At 44.0% G+C, this 24,235-nt stretch overlaps 2 protein-coding genes across 2 annotated transcripts in view; one reads left to right on the top strand and one right to left on the bottom strand.

Annotated features, from left to right (window-relative positions):
• Positions 1-7,654: 7,654 nt before the first annotated feature.
• LOC103925216 (uricase-like) overlaps positions 7,655-24,235 on the bottom strand; it is a 25,496-nt gene continuing 8,915 nt past the window's right edge. Inside the window, exons 2-8 of the mRNA XM_009333897.1 lie at positions 14,480-14,698; positions 13,576-13,692; positions 13,372-13,450; positions 9,926-10,112; positions 9,308-9,431; positions 8,805-8,888; positions 7,655-7,792 (exon numbers count right to left, since the gene is read on the bottom strand). Of these exons, the coding sequence (XP_009332172.1) occupies positions 7,655-7,792; positions 8,805-8,888; positions 9,308-9,431; positions 9,926-10,112; positions 13,372-13,450; positions 13,576-13,692; positions 14,480-14,698 (948 nt within the window). The remainder of the gene's footprint in view (positions 7,793-8,804; positions 8,889-9,307; positions 9,432-9,925; positions 10,113-13,371; positions 13,451-13,575; positions 13,693-14,479; positions 14,699-24,235) is intronic.
• Positions 16,837-24,235, top strand: part of DNASE2B (deoxyribonuclease II beta) — a 9,913-nt gene continuing 2,514 nt past the window's right edge. The window contains exons 1-4 of the mRNA XM_009333808.1: positions 16,837-16,949; positions 20,816-20,993; positions 22,168-22,249; positions 23,297-23,458. Coding sequence (XP_009332083.1) covers positions 16,837-16,949; positions 20,816-20,993; positions 22,168-22,249; positions 23,297-23,458 — 535 coding nt within the window. The remainder of the gene's footprint in view (positions 16,950-20,815; positions 20,994-22,167; positions 22,250-23,296; positions 23,459-24,235) is intronic.

Genomic DNA, 24,235 nt, shown 5'->3' with positions numbered 1-24,235 from the left:
GGAGACAGGGGCGTATTCACCATTTCTCTTTCTGTCCCTTGTACTGTGCTCACTTCAGGTATTGGTCTGTTAGCAGCAGGTTTGTAAGTCACAGTCTGAATTCTGCTTATGATTTTGTTTATAGTTTGGTAGCGTCCAGAGATACCTACTGGGAGTAGGGATCTTCTGGAAGACTAGATTCAAATAGAGAGCATCGTCCCTGCCTTGGGGAGTTTTCAGGTACAGTCTGTATCAGGCTAATTACAGGCTGCAATTGAAAAATTATACATGAAACTCCTAAATATTTTAATATAGAAGTAGGAATGTTTATGAAAAGGATTATGTGAAGCAGCTGCCTGTAGCAGTCCAGAGGTGCCTACCAGCCCTATATCTGTTGAAGGCTATATTTGTAGAATTATTTGGAGTAGAACACATAGTGCTATGTTGCTGAAGGATGAATTGAATATTCTCTTTTTCTCTATTTGCATGTTTGGTGTGGTATTGACACATTTTGTAGATCTACGGATGACACAGAATTAAAAGTAAAATATATTTATTCCATCAGGGAGTAAAAATCTCCACTATACAGCCATGAGAGCTCATTTGGCCATTACTGAGCACTGTGCTTTCTTTTAACGTGTTTTAATGAGCAAACCAATTGCGTTCAGAAACATCCAGATTGTATTCCCATTCTGATCAGCACCGCTAACTGGTTCATGCAAGTAGAGGCCTAACAGAAAGCTCGCTGCAAGTGCGAAAGGGAATTTGGAGGACGTTACTCAGAACTGTAACAATTTCTTTTTACTGTCCCTGATCTTTTTTGTAGTTTCCTACTGTTCTCTGAGCTTTCTAATGCTGCTGTTCTCTTTGTGCAGGTGACGGTTCTGGTTTTTGTCTGTGATGTTCTCCTTGCTGTTTCTGGGAGAACAAAAAATCTTTTTAAGAGACTGGAGGGTTTGAAAGAGGAAGTCAAAGGCAGATTATTTTTAGCTACCATTCCTCTTGCAGAAAACACAGCTGCTTGTTGAGATGAGGAAGTGACTGATGGGCATTACTGGATACCATGTCAATACTGCAGTTCTGAGACTCGCAGAGCTATGCAGGAATCCAGTTTATAACATGCCCTTAATGTGCCTGCAGCTAGGTGAGTCCCTCTTCCTTAAAAGCCCTCCCTGTGCTTTGGGTGGTGGTTAAGCTGCCAGGTGTCCAGCTGCTCAGCTGATACCGTGTGTGAGCGTGACGATAGTCTCAGTGCTGCAGGTCGCCTTGCTTTCACACTGAAACAGCAATTTAGAAAGTGGCCTCCTTCTCCTAGAGGCAGCTTTAAGGAGCAAAGCAGCAGTCAGCTCCCCTGCCCTGCTGCCGGTCAGCACAAGAACAGAGACGTGCTGCAGCCAAGGACCTCCTATTCCCTCTCCATCCTCTTCCCTGTCCCTCCTCTTACTCTTTTCATAATACCACTAGTGCAGAATCTTTCATAGCACTTCTAAAAACCATTTGAAAGCGTTACGGTATTCCTTTTGTGGTATGATGGTTGTGAAATATATATTGGTATTGTTCATCAGCCCTGATGTTTGCTGTCCTCTCAAGCTGTAGGTACATAATGCATAGCATGTTCTCTTTGCATCCAAATACAGTGCCAAGTACCACACATAAAGCACATATGAGGCAACTGTCGGCAAAGTAGGGAGGCTGCGGCTGTCCACCAAGGTCACTTTCTCAACCCAGAGAAAATTGTTCTGTCTGCTTGCTGATATCTCCCATCCCTGTGTGTTATTGTTCCCTTTAAAACAGTTTGCTCTAACGTGCTGCACTTTATCAGTTTGTAGAAAATTCTCTGCTCTTATAATTACAGGACAAGACTCGGCAGCTGTAGCAAAGGGAGTAGCCACCCATGCGTCACTCCTGGTTAGAAATGGCCCAGGCAAACATTAGGCCCTTGCTGTCAGTGATTACTTGCTAAATGAACTCTTTTCTCTTTTCACTGCTTTTTTCGACATGTTCAAATTCTACCAAGTCCTTTACCTCTTCCTCTTTTTAAAAATCAGCATTTAATTGGTCTGTTATCTTCAACACTCCTCTTTCCACTCTCACGCTTAAGTTACAATCACAGATACTTGAAAAGCAGAGGGTCTTACATTACAGATAATGTAACATTCTGTGAGTCCGGGGGAAGCTACAAATTTATTGCTCGTGTTTTTAATGGCAATATTGTCTAAAATTTGAAGGCTGAGTCTGAGCAGGACCAGAAAAACATCATTTCGCTTTGTCTCTGTTCTGGTTCTTTACTTCCAAGTCGGAACAGCAAAACCTTCCAGGAATGGGTTTTGGCCCAAAAGTCATGTGGGAAATTAATTGACTGTAAATGTGCATGTGAACAGTGTAACCGTCCCTGGGTCAGTAGGCAGCAGGGTGAATGGAGCGGTATAGAGAAGGGTCTGCTCTACTCACCTTCACCTCAGGGACGATTTACACAGGCAATGGATTGGCTTCTGCTTCGTCTAACAGAGAACGAGAGGACTTGGTGTTTGGGGGTGTCAGCCAGGAGAGCCCATCCATGTCCCGTTCCATCACACCAAAGGTCTCCATACACCTTCACCTCTGCATTGCTCAGTTTTGACAGCGGCTTCCCCCAGGAGAGGTGCAGAGGGCAGTAGCTGTCATTAGCCCACTGGCAGCCTGCAAGGGCAGTTGCCGTTGGAATAATGGACAGACTGATTTAATATGTAGCTTTCATTCCTGTTGGGAAAGGCTGTGTTCTTTTTAATATGATAATGTAACAAAGTTATTAAATTTTTTTTTTCCTTAGCCCCTATAATTAGGGAATTGTTTGATTTAGTGATGTTCCTTTGGATCCCAGATGTGTATTCAACTTACTCCCAGAATAACATTAGCTGGTAGACGCTGTAAATTTGGGGAATGCAACTGTAACCTCAAACACCTGGAGAGCCCAAGGGGAGTACCATGAAGACTGTAAGTAGCCCTTGGTCTCCATGTGAGAGTTTCATTGCTGCTGAAGACTGCTGGTGAGTACTGGAGACCACTGTTGTATTTATCTGCTGCACTCGAGAGCATCTTTGTTAAAGGAACAGTCTGCAGTTACCACTGCTGTATCATCAGCTGGTCTGCTGATAAGGCAACAACAAATGTCTTGGCACTGGAAGGCTTGCACTCATCTCAAGATGTTCTCTTCCCCTTTTCAGATGATTGCTATAATCCAGCTGCCCCTCTATAAACACTCTGCAGTACTTGCCATGTTGAGGATGCCCCTGACTTTGTAGCAGCTAAATCGCACCCAAAAAAGGGAGGGAAGGCTCATCATTTGCACCGATCTCTGATTCAAGAGTAACATTGCTTTGTCTTGTACTGGTGGGTTGCAGCAGGAGGAAGGAAGTAAAGAATAAGGAACTTGTAGCTGAGTTTGTTTCCCAGCTGGTGGCCAAACCATAGGAAGTGTGGAAGCGGGTGTGTGCCTGGGTGTAGCAACCCTGTTTCACAAGGATACTCCTCTTCTACACATGCCAGTTTGCCTAGGCTTCTCTATGTGGAAATATGTGTAATCTGGAAGATTTGGAAACATTGCAGGAGTACAGGGCCATTAAAACTTGAGCTCTTGTCTTTTCCAGTCAGATGTAGATGTTAATGTGGGAATTCATGCCTAATGTTACTCTTGAGAGGTGGCAGAAGCCCCCCTCAGTACTCAGGCACTCTGGTTTCTGCTGTTATGTTTCCCTCTGCACCAAAGGTTTCTCTACCCCCTTCTTTTTCTAGTTTTGAGTCCCTCCAATATTGGTTTTTTGGGTTTGTGTTTTCAGCTCTGAAGTAGCCAGATAGGAGAGAGACTTGTCCTCACTGATTTTTTTATTTTCTGTTCTCTCCCTTCTTCGATTTGTCTGGTATTTTTTACTCTCACTGTATTTCTCCCTGCTCTTCCCTCCCCCCCCATTTTTCCAGCTTATCTTCTAGTATCTCTTGCCTCTGTTACCTTATGTTCCCATTCCAGGCTCAAAACCCCGTGCACCTCCATTCATCAGGACCTGGGCTGCAAATGCCTGTCCCCACGGGCAAGCATTTACTTGCAGCAATACCTGACCTGCTATGGTCAGCTAACAGGACTGAACGATTACCTTTGCTTCTGCCCGCCAGGTCTGTGAAGTACACCTCCAGCTCTCTCTGGCAGGCAGCAATGGGGTGTGTGCCCCTTTCCTGGTTCTCTCCACCGCGCGTTTTTTGTGAGCCTGGCAGAGGTGAACTGCTGTCCTAGTGTGTGGTTCGGGCTGGATTTTGAAGGGGACATGGCAGGCTTCAACTCAGTGCAGCTGAGAGTTTGCAAGTCTGTAATAAAACTATGTAACAACTAACCCCAGCTCATGTTGTTTCTTGTTTGATTGCAATCGATCAGTCATACACCAGCTGATCTAGTAGGTGCCATTTATACATACATATTTTTTATATATATGTATACATATGCATATGGGACCAGGTGTGTATGCATGCACTCAGGTATATGTGTGTGTCTTTTCTTTCTCGGCCTGCTATGAATGGTAAGGTTCAATCTCAGAATCACAAAACCGTTTATATCCTAATTACAGCTGAGATGCGAGCTGACATTTTTGATCCTATAACTGGAGACATTTAATAGGTTTCCTTTCTAGATACAGCTAGAGAGGAAATACAGTCTTCCCAGGAAGATGATTGGCTGTTGTATGTACACAAATAGCACGATTCTAACTTCAAAAGTATTTATATTGAGATTTCTATCCAGAAAGGGTTTTTTTTTTGTCAGCTCTGTTCAACTTAGAATCAGGGTTCTGTACTCCTGATAAAAGCAAGATTAAAAAAAAAAAAAGAAAAAGACAACTTTAAAGAAGAAAAAACGCAGCTGTAACAGTTAATAAAAACTGACGTGTTTAAATGTGTGTTGGAAAGCAGGTAGCCTGAATATATATAGAATAATAGAGCCAGTGAAGAGGGATCACTTGTACTGACCCTGAAGGTGACGTTTCCCCTCCGTTTTAGCTACTGGCTAATGAGTTTAGCTAGTGCATTTGATCTATGTGACGTTGGTTGTGCAGGGAGCATGATCAGCAGCTGAGGAGGATTGCGGTTGGACTGTCCTGGGCAGCTGTCAAAATTGAACAGAAACAGGATGTGAAAGAATCGGACGCTAAAATGATAGTAAGATGTTTGTGCACTCGAAATACGCTGTTTTCTTGATAGGAGGCTCCAGGTCCTATAAAATACTGGCATATAGCCCAGGACCAGCAACGTCCGTGTTATCAGCAAGAAGATGTATTTGAAATGCCATTTTATGATCTGCTAGCTGCTGCTCATTTTCGTCAAATGTGATTTCATCAGCAAAGCATCACAGCTGCCTCTGAGTAAAACACAGTAAGCAACTTGAATAGCTCCTCAGGACAGGAACTGAAAAAAAAAATATCTGTCTCAACTAAAATAATGCAAGTCCGTTGCAGAGACTGAATCTAATGAAGCCAATGGGAATTTGGTCAGGTTTCAGGCCCAAGTAAGTCTGGCTAAGTCCCATTTTCAAGAATGGTTTATGCCATTGTTATCTGAATCTAAGTGCCATATGGAAAATTTGGGCTTCTTCCGATTGCCTAAGTACTTTCTTTAGAAGCAGTCTGCCCACGTAAGTGACTCAGGTTTGCAGTGCTGGATGGAGCTGGGCTGAGATGCCTTTAAAGACTTGCTGAATGCCTGCATGTCTGTGGAGGTTTGTAGAAACGGCATTGCATGAGCGTACATGTGTGCTTGTTGCCACAGGAGAGCCTAAACAAACAACTGGTTGCTGCTTTGTGTCCTCATTCTGCCATGAAGGTTAGTCCACTACTACCTCACAAGCCCGCCCACAAATGAAACGCAGGTAGTAACAATAGGAAACCTTCCGCCTAATGCAATACGTTTCTCATAAGGTAGAAAGGAGGTGGGTTGTGAAGATCTGCCTTGTTTAGGAAGAGGTAAATATTGAAATGTTCAGTCAGATCCTTTTTCATCTATTTTTAACAATTGGTAGTGAACTGTCATCTGGAACAAGACCGGTCGCTTTCTGAGGTAAAATTGGCTGCACTAAAACGTATTTCTCTTACTTAGTGTTTGCGTTTATATGTAAGTTGTAAATGGTTTCATTTCTTATTTGGTAAACAGTCAAATACTATTTTGCTTTTTGATGTTGCTCTTTATTTGCCCTTAAAAGATACATTAATAAATTACAAGCTCCTAAAAATAGCAGAAATAGCAAGATGTAAGCCCACAAGTACAATACAACACAATCTAACAAGGTAAGAAAGAATGTCCCCAGCAAAAGCTAAGTGTGTTGTAAATAAAACTTTCAGAATTGGCTAGTGACCAGAGAACAGCATATCTGGGACAGATTGACTCTGTGGTATCATTTGTCCTGTTGGTTTTCAGGCTTGTGAACAGTGTCTTCCCTTTGCATCTGTTATGTCCTGCTCACCAAGGCAAGTTCCTATCTTGCAAAGCACCTCAAAATGTCGCACAGCGCAGGACACGTTCCTCGTTTCCGGTGCCTATGAATTTAATGATTGTACCCAGAGGAATGCTGCGGGTCTGCCTAAACTGGGAAGGCGCAAAGGCAACCGAATTGCAGTTTTCAGAAGTACCTCTGGGCACTGCCCATTGGATTTGCACTCTGTCACACGGAGTCTGTGAAAATGACGCCCGGAGAAAATGAGAGCGGTGGTTAGAAGTTGTCAGAAGTTGGGCAGGACTTCGGCTGCAAATGCGGTAGCCGCAGTATGCCCGATGAGAATTGTTGGCTGGATAGTTTTATCTCTATGTTCAAAGCTATCACCTGAGGTAACTGAAGTAAGATACGCGTTGTCTGTCTGTCTAGCTTTCTCCCTGCCCCTCCCGAAAGTAATAGGGTTACTTAAGTTGACTCTTGCCTGCTTAGAAGTCATGATGAGATTATTAGACTAAAGAAAACTATTTAATTAATGTCACAGAGATAGCCCAAAACCTCAAACACCTCAGTGATTAATATAAAAGTAATTATATAGTAACTGTATAGCCTGACGAGTAGCAGCAGCAGCCATGCAGTCAGAATACATGCAGAGAAATTAGTTAACAGCTGTAACTATTCACACCACAAAGGAGATATGATACTTTTTTTTTTTTTCATTTCCTTCACAAAGAATCGGTGTCTGACTGATTCCCTATTCAGTTACTGGGTCAGAACCTCAGCCCTGTAGATCAGTGTGGCATCAAGGGGTCATGACAGGTTAACGTCAATGAAAAATCTGGTCTCGTGCCTGTATATGCATTTTACTGACGGAACATTAATAAATAGAATATACAGAGTTGCTGTTTTTACATGTCAAAAGCATGTTACAGACATTATCGAATTAATTTTTTCATTAAGAGGTCTGGGAATAGCTACTTTAAAAATTAATTGACTGTAATGTTTCCAGCTGGGATTTTCAAAAGAGCGTAGGGGATTTTAATCTGCGAATCACACTGAGATTCAGGGACAGACTTCGATTTCTGAATTCCTGAGGGTCCTTCAGAAATCCCAACCCCAGGAGTTCATAGAGGGAAAAGTAGTCAGCAGTGGAAGAGGCCAATAAGGAGTATACGTTGATAGGAAAGCCGTACTGTTAAGTTTATCAGGGAGATGTGAATGTAGCCAAGAGGTTTATTTTCCCTGGGCAGCTGCCAGTCCAAACTGACTTTGCCTCTCATCTTTTAGCATGTGCCCTTGTGCTTCTAAGAACTTCTTCCTGCCAAGCGTGCAAGTGCAGGAGCCATAGGGAGTCTCCACTGGAACCAGAACCTGGGGGGGATAAGCACAAACACAGATGTCATTTCTGAGACGGGGACGTACCAGCGCCGTCACAGCAGAAACTGCAGCTATTCACCTCCTCTCAAAATCATGCCCAGGCCCTTCCCTTCCCTTATGAATATCAATGCTAGATTTTGGTGTTATCTCAAGTGAAAGTGGATCTATAATGTCCACCTGAAGGAGGGCAAGCATAGGATAGGGTGGCAGCAGAATCACAAGACTTAGGGAGGGAGGCTAGAGCATAAACAGACTATAGACCATTGATGCAAAATTGAATAACCCAGCTTCTCTGTGTCATGTGAGGATAACGTAACAGACTTGCAGCTGGACCTGGCTGGCAGCTAGAGCAGCTGTGGAGGGAGGAGCAAATACATCTCATCCCCTACATCCCTCACCCTCTGCCTGACCACAGGCTTACACCTTGTCCACTATTGGACCAGTCTGTTTTGGCTCCTAATGGCTACAGAAACATGCCTTCACTGCTCCCTTAGAGTGCTGGTCTTCTGTCACCTAGGGTTAGCCTATGGCCTAGCTGACCTACTTGTAACCCCACTGCACCAGGGATGCTCCCTGGCCTCAGTGGTGCTGCCAATGGAGCAGAAAGAAGAGCCATAGTGGCTAGCTTTTCACACTGCCTGGCTATGTCAAAGGAAGCCATGACACATTCTGCTTGGTTAAAACTGCACAGGTTGACATTATCACTAAAAGTCAAATTCAGTGGAGAAAACAGGAATGATTTTGCAGAGGTAGTCTCCGTTACAGATCCCTTTGATCTCCAAAGCATTCCACTGTGCTGCTTTAGCTTTTATCAACAACACAATAAGGCAATTATCCTTCTTCTGTAATCGGTGTAAATTTCTTCTAGAGGTAAGGTGGAGCTTTCACTGGGGCCGGGGGGAAAGTTTGCTCCCTGTAACTCTGTTCTGTGCAGAACTGCTGCTATGCTTTAAGGCCGAGTGTTTCTAAAGAGTTCAGGCGAGTTGTGTTTGGAGCATTTACTTACTTCTTTGTCATTGATCAAGCCTAGATTCTTCATGTCGACGACATTATAAAAAATGTTGTTCAAGATGACTTCTATGACCTGTACCTGAAGCGATGAAAACGGATGAGACAATGAATTAGGGCACCTTCTCAGCCAACAGCCTGGCAATCTTTTCACTCACTGCAAAGAAAAGCAATGCAAGTCCCCCACCCCCCCATATGTACAGCTGATAAAATGCAATCTATTGAACATGTAGACGATGTTGTAGCACCCATTTCACTTTCACTCACGTCTTGCCAAGCACTGAGTGATTTTCTCCCCCATTATGTTCACAGCCGGGGAGCAGCATATGAACTTCTCGGTGTGTTCATATTTTTTTCAGCCCATCTAGCTGTACCACCAAACAGTTTCCAGTCTTACGTAGAACTGTCAGAGGAAATGATAGGCTCATTTGGGTCTTCTCAGTGGTCCGATTAACATTTATTATTGTTTAAGTAAAACACTGACAGGAGGAAAGAAGATACCTGTGACACTTTGGAAAGGACGAGCATCTGGATACGGTTGACAGTCTTCTGGTAAGAGGGTGAATATTCCCCACAGTCGGGTGGCCCAGAAAAGGCTTCAAGGATACATTCACGGATTTTGTTCCTAGAGGTAACACAGGTTCTTACAAAACCTTGTATCAGCTGTCTCCATCTAGATCCATAATGTTTTACTGTGGTTTGTTTTTTTTTTTTAATTTTCTGTCTTTTCTGACAAATACATAGCACATGGGATTTCATGGAAGGACAATTTCTTTGTCCTGTCACTTCCAAATTCCAGACCCCCAGCTCTATAATTCACAAATAGGTGTTTTGCTAAAAGTATTTAACAAATTAGTTGTTAGCTCGTTCTCCTAAAGTGTTCTGTACTGAACACTGAACTGTCCATTTAAATACTGTCCATTGATGCACCATCAGAGAGAGGAGTACCCCCCAAGGCGTGCCTCTCGCCCCTGGTGCCAGGGGCTTAGCGCCGCCTCTGAGATCTGAGAGTGGCCGGTGCACAGCAACTGCGGATCTGGCTCTTACATCTGCTGTATTGTATAGCGGGACTTTGGGATCATAGATTAGGTAATAAATATTTTTTGATTTGACATATACCATATGCAATCAAAGTCAAAATTTCTGCATTCGCCGTATGACCATTTGCAGAAGAGCTCTCCACATAAAATCCTGTCGTTCCTTTCAGGAAGCGTGGTGTGTTCATTCTTATAGAAGCCTTCAAATCCAGACTGTGTTGTCTTCATGAGTTTCAGATCTTTAATTCCGGCAAAAACAACCAGAGGACCTGTGATCCAAAAATACGAGACAATATGAGCTCCTTTTCAGGCAGAGAAAGAAACCTCTGGAGCACACTGGCAGTGACAGCTCCAGAGCCGTGAAGCGGTTTCTCCAGGACTCATCGTGTGCTTCTGTTGCAAGCCTAGCTACTTTTAAAAATTTTCTGTACACTGATGTTAGCAGAAAGGTAAGAAACAAGACAGAAGCTACTGAAATCAGATCTCAATCTAGAAAGCAGAGAATCCCATCAAGTGACCTGCAGTCAAAGAGAGGTTAAGGACACCCTTTCTCTCACCTCTTTGGAGCCGGGACGTGCATAGGGTTGGCTCTGACTGATGTCAGTTCAGGGACTACTAATTGCTCTTAAGGGAAATGAAAGAGGCTGCTAGGGCTGCGGAGTGCAGGAGAGGTGAGGTAAGCCTTTTCTAACAATGTAGACGAGTGTAGAAACTCTCTGTACAAAGACTTGGAGCCTCAGTCAGAAACTCGCTTTACATACCCAGCCTGTTGTGAGCTTTGCATCCATAAGAACGAGAGGGCGAGGAGCCAATGCAAATCCTTGCAGTTCAGCTAATTAGCAGGAACTGGCGCTGATACAGATGCCACCCACAGGTTCAAACTGACAGTGTTTTTGCTCTTAGCCGCTATTTATAAAATGTGCTGTTGTAGATCACTGCTGCATGGGTGGATTATCATCCTCTAAAGACCAAACAGTTGTGTCCTGAACTTAGTCTTCTGACAAACCTTTTGGATGGCAGCTAAACAATTTCAAGCAGTCAGGTATTTAGAGCACACTAAACTGGTAACTGAAAATTTCACTGACCAGAGCTACTGAAAAAGCTGATTCAGAAAAGAGAAACTTCATGGCACGCAGGCTTATCCAGAGCCTGTACGGATAGTCACTGGCTGAAGCCCATGCCGCAGTTTCTGTGCTGCTCTTGGTGCTCACACTAGGGAGTTCAAAATTAATCCTTGAATACGTCTGGCGCATAGTAATCCTGCCTTTGGCTGGGAAGACTGGCAGACTGTCTTTAAACTGTGTCTTAGCAGGAATTTTTACTGGAAATAATTCCACTGTGATGGATATTTCTAAAGGACATGATTGTTTAGAGGTTTGTTTTTTTTAAACTGCTCTGTCACTGGAAATTATCAAAACTGCATTTTATCTATTTCTTCTCTTGTTTACATTCATTATGGTTTCTGAAAGAGTCCAAAGAGGTGTGTCTATAACTTTGGCTACATCCCCCTGTTATTTACTGAAGCTTTAAAAAAAATCTAAAGAAGAGACATGATATTCCGGGGTTTGTTCAGATCTTGATGAATTCATTGCTTGGGTATAAGATTGTAATACACAGGTACTAATGTAATGCAGATACTGTCAGCAAACCTGGAGATATATTTATCTCATATTCAAATACATAGCCTTGTTTGAAAGAGCTCCTTGCAATGAATGATCTACTGAACGGCTGGCTGATTGGCTGGCTCTGTAGCAATCGACCTGAAACTCGCACTGGGGAGTGTAACGCCTAGCCAAAGTTCTCGAGGTGAACAGCCCCTGCTGTGCTTTCAGTATGTTTTGCGCTTGTGCTGTCTTCAGTTGTCAAATGTTGACTCTGCTAAGTTACTTGTGATGTTTTCAGTTTCCAAAAAACTCTGAGCCTTTTATCAGCCGATACAATGGCAAAAAATAATCCTATAATTCTATTAAGCCTCACTAGGTTTCTTTTAATGATGCGAAAAGTGTTGAAAGATAGGAATAACTGAGAAATAAATTTCTGTGTCTGGCTGATAGGTGCATAGGAGGATGCTAAAGATAGAGAAGGTTCTCTTATAAGAAAAATAAAAGGGATTTGAAAATCTTCTCTTTGGTTATTGTTCACCTAGGCAGGGAATCCTAAAGAAACAGCTAAAAGGCTACATGAAGGGAAGACTAAGAAGGAAAGGCAATTTCTTCAGTAAGCCTTAAAGGCTTTTTGTTTGTGTAGAACCTGAAATTGCAGAATTTCATGCTGAATTTTCAAGGTGATGAGAAATGTAATTCAATCTGTACATTAAGAGCAGCAGCTTTTCAAGAAAGCAGAAACCCTCTTTCTTCAATTTTTTTTTATTCAGGTTTCTTTCTTAACATTTTCCAGAAACCTCAATACTATTGAGGCTGCCAAAAATACAGCAGTAGTTAACATGACTAGGAACATTAAAAAAGATTAGGCCAAGAGGCACTGGAGACTTGTATGGGCTCTCTCTTTGCTCTCAGCAGGGGAACACAGGGACGGTGCTCAAATGAGCCTTTCAGAACTTGTGTCCTGTGTGCAAGTGAAACTGGTCTTGCCACCGGTCCTAACGCTGACACGTTAGGAAAATAGGGAGAGGGGGCAGAATGGGAAATAGTTCCGGGCTACATTAGGAAAGTAATAGATAGATACCAAACTAATGCCTAAAACCTCTAAAGCCGCTGTGTGAAATAATGTAGTGGTCTCAGCTCAGTTCCCAGTAGTCTGAGAGACGGGTTAAATGAAACACCAACACAGTGAGATTGAACTCACGCTCTTGTTGTGAGTCATAGCAAGAGATAATTTTTACATTCCCTTTGGAATGCCAATTTATGGACAGACAGTAGAGCTTGAAAGCCTATGTCTTTTAAGTATCACAAAACTCTTAGTGAAGCCAAACGGTGCTTTGTTTACACATGGCGTGCAAAAGCAGTAAGCACACCCTGAAGTATTTTCATGTGAAAAATTGTTTGCACGTAGGCCTGAGTGCTCACAGTGTTCAAGCCAGCCTGACTTGCAGCAATGAAATTGCATCTTTCTTAGAAGCAAAACCAAGGCATGCTGACGGGGTTTTGAAAATAACTGCAAACTAGGCAATTGGCCAACAGCAGTGTGGCTTCATGGTATATTCTCTACAGGGTAATGATAATAGTGAGACTGCAGAATATAGTATAATGTAAAAAAGTGAGCAGACCATTCTCAGAAGGCTATTAAATCCTGTGACAATACATAGCAGTTCTGTTGTATGTGCTGTTGTAACTAGTATATGTTTAGGATATACATACAAATGTGAGCTACATATTAGCTTTTCAGCCATGTCTCAGATGAAGGAGTGCAAAATTAGGCTATAAAAATATTCTTTGTTTTAGACCTCTGGAGAGGTTTGGCTATGCTGTAAGCCCTGTAACACCTTTCGCTATCTCTAAAGCCATCTTCATCTCTCATCGGCAGAAATATTTACAGAGAAGTAGGGGAAGTTGCAAATTCTTTTCTCACCATTTCGGCACTGCTCAGCTTCACAAAAGCGGATCCCATCAGGAACGCATATAAACGAGTGGATGTGGGGAATGCCATTCTGCAATTTAGAGCAGACATGTAAGTAAAAGTGCAGTAAATAACATCTTAACGTGAAAACATGAACTAAGAGTGTGACAAACGGCTCCAGCATAAACAAACTGAATGTATTAGTATTTTAGATACCTCATGTAGACGTTGCCATGGTACTTCTTGAACATAGGTTTTGACGTACGCCACTTGGCAAAATGTTGTCATGAAGTGTTTGCAGATATCTATAGCGAATTGTTCTAAAGTTGGGATCTAAGACAGCAAACGGTATTATTAGAAAGAAGCAATTACCGCGTGTACAAAAGTAGATTGTTCTGTTTGTTGTGAATATTTGGGAAGGATCAATGTTGTTAAAAATACAGATTTCTCTCAATTCTGGCTTTGCGCACTGTGCCTATTCATTTGATCAGCCTGTAGCATACGCTGCAAATAGCAGCTACAGAGTCACATCAAAAATCTCCCGTTCTGTGGTATAGCGAGCTGCAGTCCCTGGACTGAGAGAAACTGCTACAGAAGCCTTACACTTTGAGGATATAATGCTGCAATAATCATAGCGACATTCTGATTAAACTTTACAGGCTAAAGATGGGATTTCATTACTGAGATAGAGAATTTGCACTCCAGATTGTCATTACGATAGACGCAATTGAGGGAGGTAAGAGCACAGTCAACAGAATTAAGAGAAGTCTCACATACTTTGACACCTTCTGTTTAAAAGTGCTATATAGGAATAATGCAGTATTTTGTGCTATTAAATTAAAAAAAAAAAAGATGGATCTTATATGACAAATCTACAAAAAATACTGCTAGCTCTGTGAGGAAAAAAAGGCTTTGGAAAACTAAAGAGGAGTCCGCAGGATAAGCACTGGAGGAGGAAAAATTCTCTCCCAAATCACTGAAGGTGACTTTAGTGCCAGTGTGACGTGCCGATGGGGGGAGAGATTCTTTTGATGCATTTTGAAAATAAAAAGTTAGTATAACAAACACTTCCAAACGAAGTCATAAGAAACAGCAAGGCTAGTTAAAAAATAAAAAATACCCCATTTTCTTTGGCCAACACAAGGACAATGTTCTTTATGGTGTCAGTAGGTATCACAAGAGAGTTGTTTCCGTCCAGGTACTCTTGAGCAGAAGTCAGCCGGAGATGCGTGCACACTTCCACTTCTTTAACAAAGTGCTTCTTCCCTTCTCTATGAAGGCGAAGGAACTTAATTGTGTTCTTGCCATATTCACAGTTGAGGACTTCTATATCCTTGATCTGCAGAGAAAATACGTGACAGTTGTAAAGGAACTCAGCGGAAGCCTGAGTTATGCTGAGTCAATGAAACATAACCGATGTTTATGGCCTTTATCTCTGTGGTTACCTGTGATGAAAATATTTCCATTATAAATTGCAAAGTCCTGATGGGAAGAAAAAATGCTTTAGGAAGATATTACTGCATTAGTAGCAGCTGCGATAGAACTTTAACATTTTATGGGGGGCAGATCATTTAACGTGAGTGACAGTGAACTAGTCTCTCTTGTTCATCGTCTTTGGATTAGCCCTGACAATACAGACCTTCACTGAGTCTTCCCTCCACCATCTCTTTCTGAAGCCAGAGTGTCCCAGGGCATTCAGTCACGGCAGGTACAGCCGTGCAGAGGGCAGGCAGCATTCACCCCCGCCCCCCCCGCAGCCACTCCACCAGGGCCGGCTCTGCCAGGCTGGGCGGCGCCTCTCCAGATCAAAGCTCCCGATTTTCCCTGGCACCAAGAACAGACTTTCACTGCCTCCTACTCCTCTGGCTCCCGGCTCCCACAGCCGCTGCCAGGCTCCACATGTGCGGTGCGCTGAGCCCTCTCCGTTTTCATGCAAAGTACGGTCAGCATCCTTTAGCAGAGGATTAGTTATCGGAGCCCCCCGTTAGCAGGCAGAGCCCAGTGAGCGCTCTGTGTCCCCAGGGCTGCCCCCCGTCAGGCACGCAGGGGCGCGGGGACCTGCTGCTCCGAGGCCGAGTGGAAGCAGTGGGTATCGAAGCAACTCTTCCATGAGGGGTGGGAAGGTTGCTTTGTAAGCAGGCAGAAGTCCCAAACAGAAAATGGAGGCAGCTGTCACGTTCTTGGCATGTTGTGTGTTTTATTACCCCCTCTATGCACGTTGCAATTCCCGAGAGCAAGAAGAAAAGACAGACCGAGCTGGGCTGGTCGAAAGCATTTCCTCAGAACTGCGTGACAGGTATGATCTCCCACAAAAGGGATAGGAGTGAGTCTGAGCAGCAAAATTCAGGTCTTGATCCACACCTCCAAAATCCTGGCTTTCTGGGATCATTGGTTTTGTTTGCGCTAAGCCCTATTCGGTGTTATCCTGCTTCTGTCAAACACACCCGATTTACACATCTGTTACAGTGTTGGAGAGGCTATACCAGAAAGGAGACAAAATACCGTGAAGGTTGTGAGGATTTCTGTTACGCTAAAACATCCAGAGCTTGTTGCACTAGACTTTCCCTGAGGCTGAAATAATCCCATACTTGGTATCAACATCTTTTAATGTAAATCAGCACCTTCTAATGTAAGCATAATGAGGAAGGAGAAAGAATATTTTACACACCAAAATATAAATTGAAGCTTTTTATGTGTGAGTTGCTAAAAGATTATCAGATGTAAAATTGCTCGATTCAGACGTGTTTCTTCCTAAGAGAAATGCTAATGCACTTAAAAGATAATTAAAAAAAAAAATGAACTAATTGTAAGTAAATTACTGTGGCTCAGAGATCAGAGCGCTTTCTCTGACTGTCAGTCGCTGCGGGCTCAATCCCCACTGACAAATGAAGGCCCCCACCGCCAGAGCCAGAACCGGGCAGGGCTCAGCGCTTCACCAGAAACCCTCTTTGCAGGGACGGTGCAAAGGCTGTGCTCGCTGCAAGGGCTGGATGGAGAAGTAGTGAGATGGAAATGATTTTGTTTTGCTTGTCTGAACACCGAGCTTTTTTCAGATAGTTGTAAAAAATTCATGTGTCAGTCATGCAGCACTAAAAAGAAAACAAAAAGGGTTTCAGTATCTGCAGTTTTTTCTTTTTTTTTTTTTTTTAAAGCAGAATACCGTGACTATTTTAAATAGTCAAAATGCTACCTCCTAAAATACGAAGGTAAGTTTTCTCAAAAACATAACCTGACAACTGTCGTTTTGCCATTTTGTTGCCCAAAGAAATCCTGAGCAGCGGCTCCCGGCAGCCCTGGCCCCGCTGCCGACAGCTGTCCCTGCAGCGGGAGCCCAACTTCCCGGGCTGGCTCTGCCGTCCCGGACAGCCGCCCAGGGGGTGCTTACTGCAGCGCACAGCGGGAGCTGACAGCTACTGCAAGACAACTTCTCCTTTTAGAGCCTACTCAGCGCTCGCCCTGTGCAGCCGAGAGACCAAAATGCCTGCGGGATCTGCATGGGCTCAGCCTGCTTTGCTGTTGCTTCTCTCCTCCGTGCCCCTGTGGGCAGCTGAGATCTCCTGCAGGAACGAAGACGGAGAGACAGTCGATTGGTAAGTAAATGCCGCGCAGGGGAGGAACGCTGGGTGAGTAAATAGCACTTGAGATTAAACCGCGTGAAGTAGGCAGATCACTGAGAAGTAACGCATAGCGATCGCTGTTTTAATCCTGTTTGCCTGTGAGTAGTAGCTGAATTTTGCATTTGGAAAACCTAGGGTAAGGTATTGAAATGTGATTTCATTTCACTGAACCAACCACCCCACTGCATGATGACTAACTGCAAAATAATCACCGGTTTACACGGCGTTCATGTCTCATCATCAAAGGGAGCATAACCTGTGTTCGGGTGCCAAGGCTGCGCTCGCCAGCGGCAGCCCCGGGGGTGCCCGGCCCGGGCCTGGGCTCCAGCACGTGGCTCATCTGGCGGAGGGAACTGTGCCGAGCGGGGAAAACGTCCCTATCTCGCCCTTAGCCTCGTCGCTCGTACCCGAACAGCAGCGTGGTGGGACTTGTCCCCTTGCTGCCGTCGCCGAGGGGAGCGGAGGCTGAGCTGCCCCGGGGAGGGATGCGGGAGAGGGATGCGGGAGAGGCGCAGGGCGGGGGCGGCAGTGTGGGAACGCGCCATCCGCGCCCTGTGTCTGAGGAGCAGAGGTCATTCCCCGCCGCCGGAGCTGCCGGCGCGTTGGAGCTGGTGCCGTCCCACTGCCGGCAGTGAGCCCGGGTTTGGGTATTAAATGATTAATTGGATTAATGCGCTTTGAAGATGAAAGGCGCAAAGTATAATGACATAATAACCAACCCAGGTTTAAAAAGTGAAATGAGGGCTCTTAAAAAAGAGCACGGAAGCCTCTCAGAGATAAGTATCAACCGATTTAAAAAGAAAAGTGACTTTCTCATGGAACGATGATTAGTTCGGGTACAAGCGATAAAGAAGTAGGTGCTATTCTTGCACATCCCTTCTGTTGCACACAGAGCTAACTGCAGGGAAGGCAGGGGCTCCTCACACCGCAGGCAGGCTGCTCAAGCAGGGGCATAAAGCCGGCTTTGCTCTCTATTGGCATAGCATCAAACGTATGAGGGTCCGGTCCTTCCCTGTGACTTGTCACCCTTGCCAAGGCCCTTCTGGATAATGTGAGTTTTTCAGGAGCCAGATTCTTAATTGGTGCCACTACCTGACTTAAAGGTATAACAAATTTCATTTCTCCGCAAACTGCAATTATTCCTTGCAGAATGAGTCTGTGTGTGCTAAAGGTAAAAAAAAAAACAGACCAAAACCCAAACAAACAAACAAACAAATCAAAACAAAACCCCATTTACCATCTATTTCTTAAGTGAACACAATTTTTGTATCCAAATTCTCTGAGAAATTCTTTCAAAGCTGTGACTAGGAGTAATTCACCTGTGCCGCCATGCGTGTGAACACCGGTGACGTGGGACCCGTTCCAGACGGGAACAGGGGGGTCTGCACAGGGAAAACTATGTTTTCTTCTGTAATTTTAGCAGGGAGGACATGGGGAATTTCCTTTCCAATGTGCCATGATCAAATGAAAGAGAAACTTGCCTATCTGCAGGGGTCATCTTAGTTTATTGACAAGAAATATTCAGCTTTTGCCTGATTCTGGATTTGGTTGCTGTGAAGCTGATAGGAGAAGCAGAACTGAAACTGCTGAGAAAAGCTTCCTCTTAACCAAAAGATGTCGATGCCCTTTCAAACAAACAGCACTGCTGGTTTTATATTCAGTTAGCAAGAGCTTTTTGTGAGTTCCTACTACTCAGTGGTTTCATCCTGCGATATTCCATAATTACTCGTTATTAGTATTCACGCACCCTTTCATTTGCCACTAAACCGGAGGAACCACTTGCCTTATCTGACCTGATCCCACCTGCGCTCCCCAGCCGTGCCCGCCGCTCCTACCCACACGCAGTGCCTGCGCTGGCAAAAGTCCCCCCCGTGTTTTCATTCCACTCAGGAGCTCGTCCCGCCATCTCCACTGCACCTCGTACGGGGGCTACCAGAGCAAGTGGCCGTAGAATCGGCTCTCTAAGGAGGGTAGAAAGTCTTTCCTTTGTTCATCCAAACTCACTGTATTCTGTGGGAAGCTTTTCATGCAAGTAAAAGCCCAAACTCCGCTTTCTGAGAAGTGTTGAGCCAAGGACTGAAGCCACGGATGCGCACTGTTTGGGTTTTTTTGGGGGGCGGGGATGGGGGGAAGAAGTAAAGATGTGATTATTTGTAGTAAGTTTGTGTTCAGTCACAAGCAAACAATGTGATAACGCTAATCGGATATAAGCCGATTTGCCTTTTCTTGGTTCTCAGGAAAATAACTTTCAGTCTGCTCCCGCAAATGCCTAAGCTCTTGAGAAACTTCCTGTGCACAAATAGCAGTGAAGACTTTTATACAACTTTAATTGCTAGTAAACTCAGCTGGCTTTCTGGAAAGGGCCAAAACATGTATCCACTGGGAACTGGCAGGCAATTTACTGATAGCTCAACTACTAGCATTTCCGTAAGCATACCTGCTAACGCCTAGTTGTCAGATGCGAGGCTGTGAACACCCCGAGAGCATAAATCTTCCAATACATTTCAAAGCAGTTTGGAAAGGCTTCGTACGCTAATTCCTTCATCAGCTTGTACTACTGTAACTACTGCTAGTCCTTTCCAAATCTTCATTTCAAATAAAGGGATTGTTGTGACTCCTCGTGCACGGACAGCTCTCCCCAGCCTTGCTGTATGAATCACTTCCTTCTCTTCTCTGTGATCTGTCATTAGCAACAATTTCTCCTGAGATATTTAAGGAACATCACTCAGTCAGTGGCAATGCAGGTGGACTACCAGGCTCACCAGTGGTGTGTGTTTCTCTTCTGCGTGTACATGTACGTTTCCCACGGATTAAGTGTTCCTCTGGCAAAGTGCTTTCCTACCACTTCTTACTTGCTTTCGGGGATGCCTTTTTTGACCAGTTTGAGACTGTAAATCAACTGGGCAAGGCTCACGCCTCCTGATATACTTGAAGCGTTAAGCACAGTCAGCCTGCGTTTTTGGTAAATAGTATAGGATTGAAAATAATGCCACTCAGTTCTTATTGTTGACATAAATAACAAATTACTCAAGTACAGCACTCAAAGAAAGTGGCTCAATTAATTATATTGCAATTAATCCCATGGACTTGTGCACTGGGAAAACCTGTTTACTTCATCAGGGACATTAATATGACTGAAGCCATTTACTGACAATATTGAGTACTCCGCAATTTTGAAAAGATTTGTGTTTCTGGCTAATGGTTTGCAGTCTGCAACAGTTCAGCAGAGTGCGAGTCCATTATGAAAAGTAGGATTGGAACAACATTATCACATGGCTTTATACTTATTTTGTGGTTTTAATATGTATAAATATAACATTATGCATTTTTATAATTTTAATAAATAATTTTATCTATTTCATATAAAGTTGTATTTATATAATATAAAAATGTACTGGTAAGAGGTGCCTGGATTGACCATGAGAATGTCAGACTGAGTTTGGGACCTGAGGTTCTCTGCCAGAACCAGAAGCAATAGGGATTTGGTGGCTTAACAGGACTCCAAACCAGGGCTACCTCAAATTCTTTCAGGGTACCAACAGCAGTCTGGCCACAGCGACAGCAGTTTGGTGCTGAATCAGCCTCCCTTGCTTGCGAAGAAGCAGAGCAAATTTGTCTGCAGCAGGTACTGTGCTGCTGAACTGGTGCCGGTCCCTGCGCCGGGTCACCTTCCCGAGGCTGAGACGTCCACACCGCACGCTGGCGGCACTGGTCCCCCTCCAGCGTAGGCATCCCCGGAGTCACCCTTCTCTTAAATCCTCAGTTGGGAAGGAGATACTGATTTACACAGTCAAACAGGATGGTTGTAAAAAACACCCAATTGCTCTTCACTGTTGCAGGTTTGCTCTTTACAAGTTGCCGAAACATGCCAAAGGAGAGATTCCCACGCTGGGGCTGGAATACATGTACATGGACGCCCTGGCTCCGCAGTGGCAGCTCGGTAAATACCTCGTCAACATGACACAGGGTGCTCTGGGACAAACACTGAAGCAGCTGTACGAGACGTACAAATCCAAGGCAAGTGGCATTTAATTATCATTTTGTTAGTACGCTTACTTGATATTACATGCAAATGAAATTAAACCAGCCAAAATAAGCACGTAGAGGTATGGGCGGACCTGACCGACTAGATCTACTAAAACACGTCAAGGGGAGTGTCTTGACAGCTGGGCAGATTATTTGCAGTTTTGGCTACAATTATAAATTATCCTCAAACTTCTAGTCAAGCCTTTCGCACACTTAAAGCGTTGCCCATCAAAAAAATGAGCGTTGGTACATAGTCCCTTTGGCGGCTTCTCTGCAATTCATGTTGAGCAACGTCTGAAGCTGTGAACTGGCTGTGAACTCAGACCAGGACCGGTGGTGACTGTTACAGACACAGTGATACGCTGCTTGTTAGGCCTTGTTTTTTCCCCCTGCAGTCAGACACCTCATTTATATTTGTGTGAAGCGATTATAAACTACCGCAAGATCTGCCTATAGTTATTTTTTTACCATCTACATAGTGTTTTTGGGAGTCTGGGTGTGTCTTTGCATGTCTGCTGCGGGCTACTGGTAGGGTGTCATTAATTTTTATGTAGAAGAGATTCCCAGAAGTCAGTCAAATATTGGCAATCCGATCAACTGTCCGATCCCAGGTCTCGCTGTAATTGTAATAAACTGTTTACAAATTCAAAGTACATTGGGAGGGGAAACACGTCGCCGCTCCTTTGAAGTTCTCTAGTCAGGGGGAATAAGGTGTGGCCATATGCAAATATTTTGCAAAAAAGTATTCATGCTTGTCCTTCATAAGAACACTTGTCTATTTTTCCTCAGCAAACATTTTCACCGGATCTGGTTGCTAAATCAGAGAGAGGCACAAAAAAAAGGGGGGGAGCACTTCCTTGCAAGCGAGTGCCCAATAAACCCATGTAAATTGTCTTAGTGAGCATATTCGACCTCTTAAGGAAGGGCTACTGCAACGATTGGGAGAACTTCCACTTTATATTAACCGGGACCCTAATGCTGAGTCTTCAGGTTTATTTTACTGTCACTTCTGCGGAGACTGTGTCAGCTGAACTGGGAGAAGGATTAGGCTCGTGATGTTCACACAGAGAAGTCCCGAGTTCTTTTTTCTGTTCCCAACAGATGTTCACTTAAATGCCTTCCTTTTACTGAATGTCATGTTTCAGAAATGTGTGTTTTCCTGCAGAGGAACAGCATTGCATATGCGATATACAACGATGAGGTCCCTGGATCAGACTCCGATGGGTGGAAAAGAGGACACACCAAAGGTACAGGGAGAGTCCCAAGCTACTATTTTCTCCTTCCTAAAGTTGTGGATAGCATCTACTTGTCTGTTTGTCTATCTGCATATCTAAAATTCCTGCCTAAAGCAAAACTGGAGAATGATTCGCATGATGCGTGGTTTGTTGTATAGTTATACGTGCTGCAGCTTCTGTTTCGGTTTTGCTATGCCTGTGCCGTGTTGAAGAACTCTTAGGGCTTATGGACCCTTTGTTTTCAAGAGTTGAAACTCATCCAGCTCCTTTCAGCGAGCACAGACCACATCGTCCTGAACCTAATGGCAACAGTGGTACAAGATGTGAAGGGAAAGGCACCCTAAACATAAACCCCTCCAAACTCTCTCTCTGGGGCAAGAAACTGCTGCCAAGATCATGGAAGTGCTAAAGTATGCAGTTAAAGTAGAGCAAGACTTCAAATAAGTGTAAACTTCAGTGGAGGTCTAAATGTTCCCTTGAGGAAGCAGATGGGGTTTGCCCAGCCTGACTCTGGGATGAAGATATTTTGCAGGGCTGTATTTCCAGGCTGCAGCAATAGGGAGACGGCTCGGGAGCCGTGCTCCTCCCCGGAGCACCCTGCTGCAGGGGGAGGCACAGCCCGTCTCTCTGCTGCTTCCCCGTGGAGGAGAATTTGGTCTGGGGAAGAAGACGCGGTGTCAACAGAGCCTGTTTTCCCTTACACAGTGAATATATGAAGGGAAGGAAAATGAGCAGTGGGGAGAGGGTCACAGCCTCTAAATCATCAGATTTTTTGAAGATAACATTTGAGCAGAGAAAGAGAAAAGGTTTTGAAAAGATATTTTTTTCGAAAGAAAAGTGGTGACAGTTTGAGTTAGGCTATGCAGGAGAGAAGGAATGCAATTTTAATACAATATTACTGTCTCCTATAATCGATTAATCTACTCTAGAGCCAGTTTACTGTAGACATTAACACATTGAAGTGTGGTGTCTGCAGCAGCAAATGCAAAGTAGGACACAGATGTATCATCTCAGGGCTTTTCCCCCCTTAATTCATTTGCAATAACTTTTCTTTGACAGGATTTCTGCTCTTGGACAAATCACAAGGCTTCTGGGTGATTCACAGCGTGCCCCTGTTCCCTCCCACCCCTGAGGATGGTTATGAGTATCCAGCTACTGGGGAATCCTACGGACAGACTGCCGTCTGTATAACCTTCAAATACGACCAGTTCACAGAAATAGGTATGAAAAGCTTCTCCCTAAGAAAGCCTTTGCCCCACCACACCTCTCTGACTGCCTTCCTTGAGGCTTCGCCTCAAAAATGGCTTGTTCTTGTCCTTTGTTGTCAGATTGGGAAACGAAGCGGGGCCTGGAAACGGCGTTCCTGGCTTCAGTTATGTTTATCCGACAATTTCCTGTGCGAATGTGGGAAATTCACTCTTCCAGTCTGTCTCCACCTCCCCATGGGGACTATTGGGATAACAATAGTCACAAGTGCATATCAAGGGTAAACTCAGTCCATGCATGCAAAATGCTTTGGAGATATAAACTTAATAATTTTTAACAGTAATCGCTCGTTCAGCTGCAGTCGTCTGCAGTTTTAAAAACGTAAGGCAACGGCTGCTTGAGCTGGAGTAGTAGCCTTGACACGTCAGAAATATGAAGTATGGAATAAATATCACCCAGAATTTCCCCAGGTACCTTTTGCCACATAAAATACCAATACTAAAAATAACAATAATAAAAAGAAATCCATACCCATAAGATTCAGAACAATCTGACAGTGATATCTGGTACTGGAATCCTGAAAAGGGACTATGAAAAGGCGTTATAAGAAATCATACTGGTATGTTCCTTAACACTTTTCACACAGTTTGTCACTCTCTTCTCAGTTAGAAGCCTCAAATGGTGTTAATGAAACACATAAGCTGTGCAAATGGCCAGGCTGGCCACACCCCAGGGCTATCTAAACCAGGTTCCTGTTTGTGGAAGCGCATCTATGCAAGTGTTTAGGGAAAG

The sequence above is a fragment of the Pygoscelis adeliae genome, unplaced genomic scaffold (assembly GCF_000699105.1).
Source record: "Pygoscelis adeliae isolate BGI_AS28 unplaced genomic scaffold, ASM69910v1 Scaffold10, whole genome shotgun sequence".
NCBI classification, from domain to species: Eukaryota; Metazoa; Chordata; class Aves; order Sphenisciformes; family Spheniscidae; genus Pygoscelis; species Pygoscelis adeliae.
This window is presented reverse-complemented; position numbering and strand designations above follow the sequence as displayed.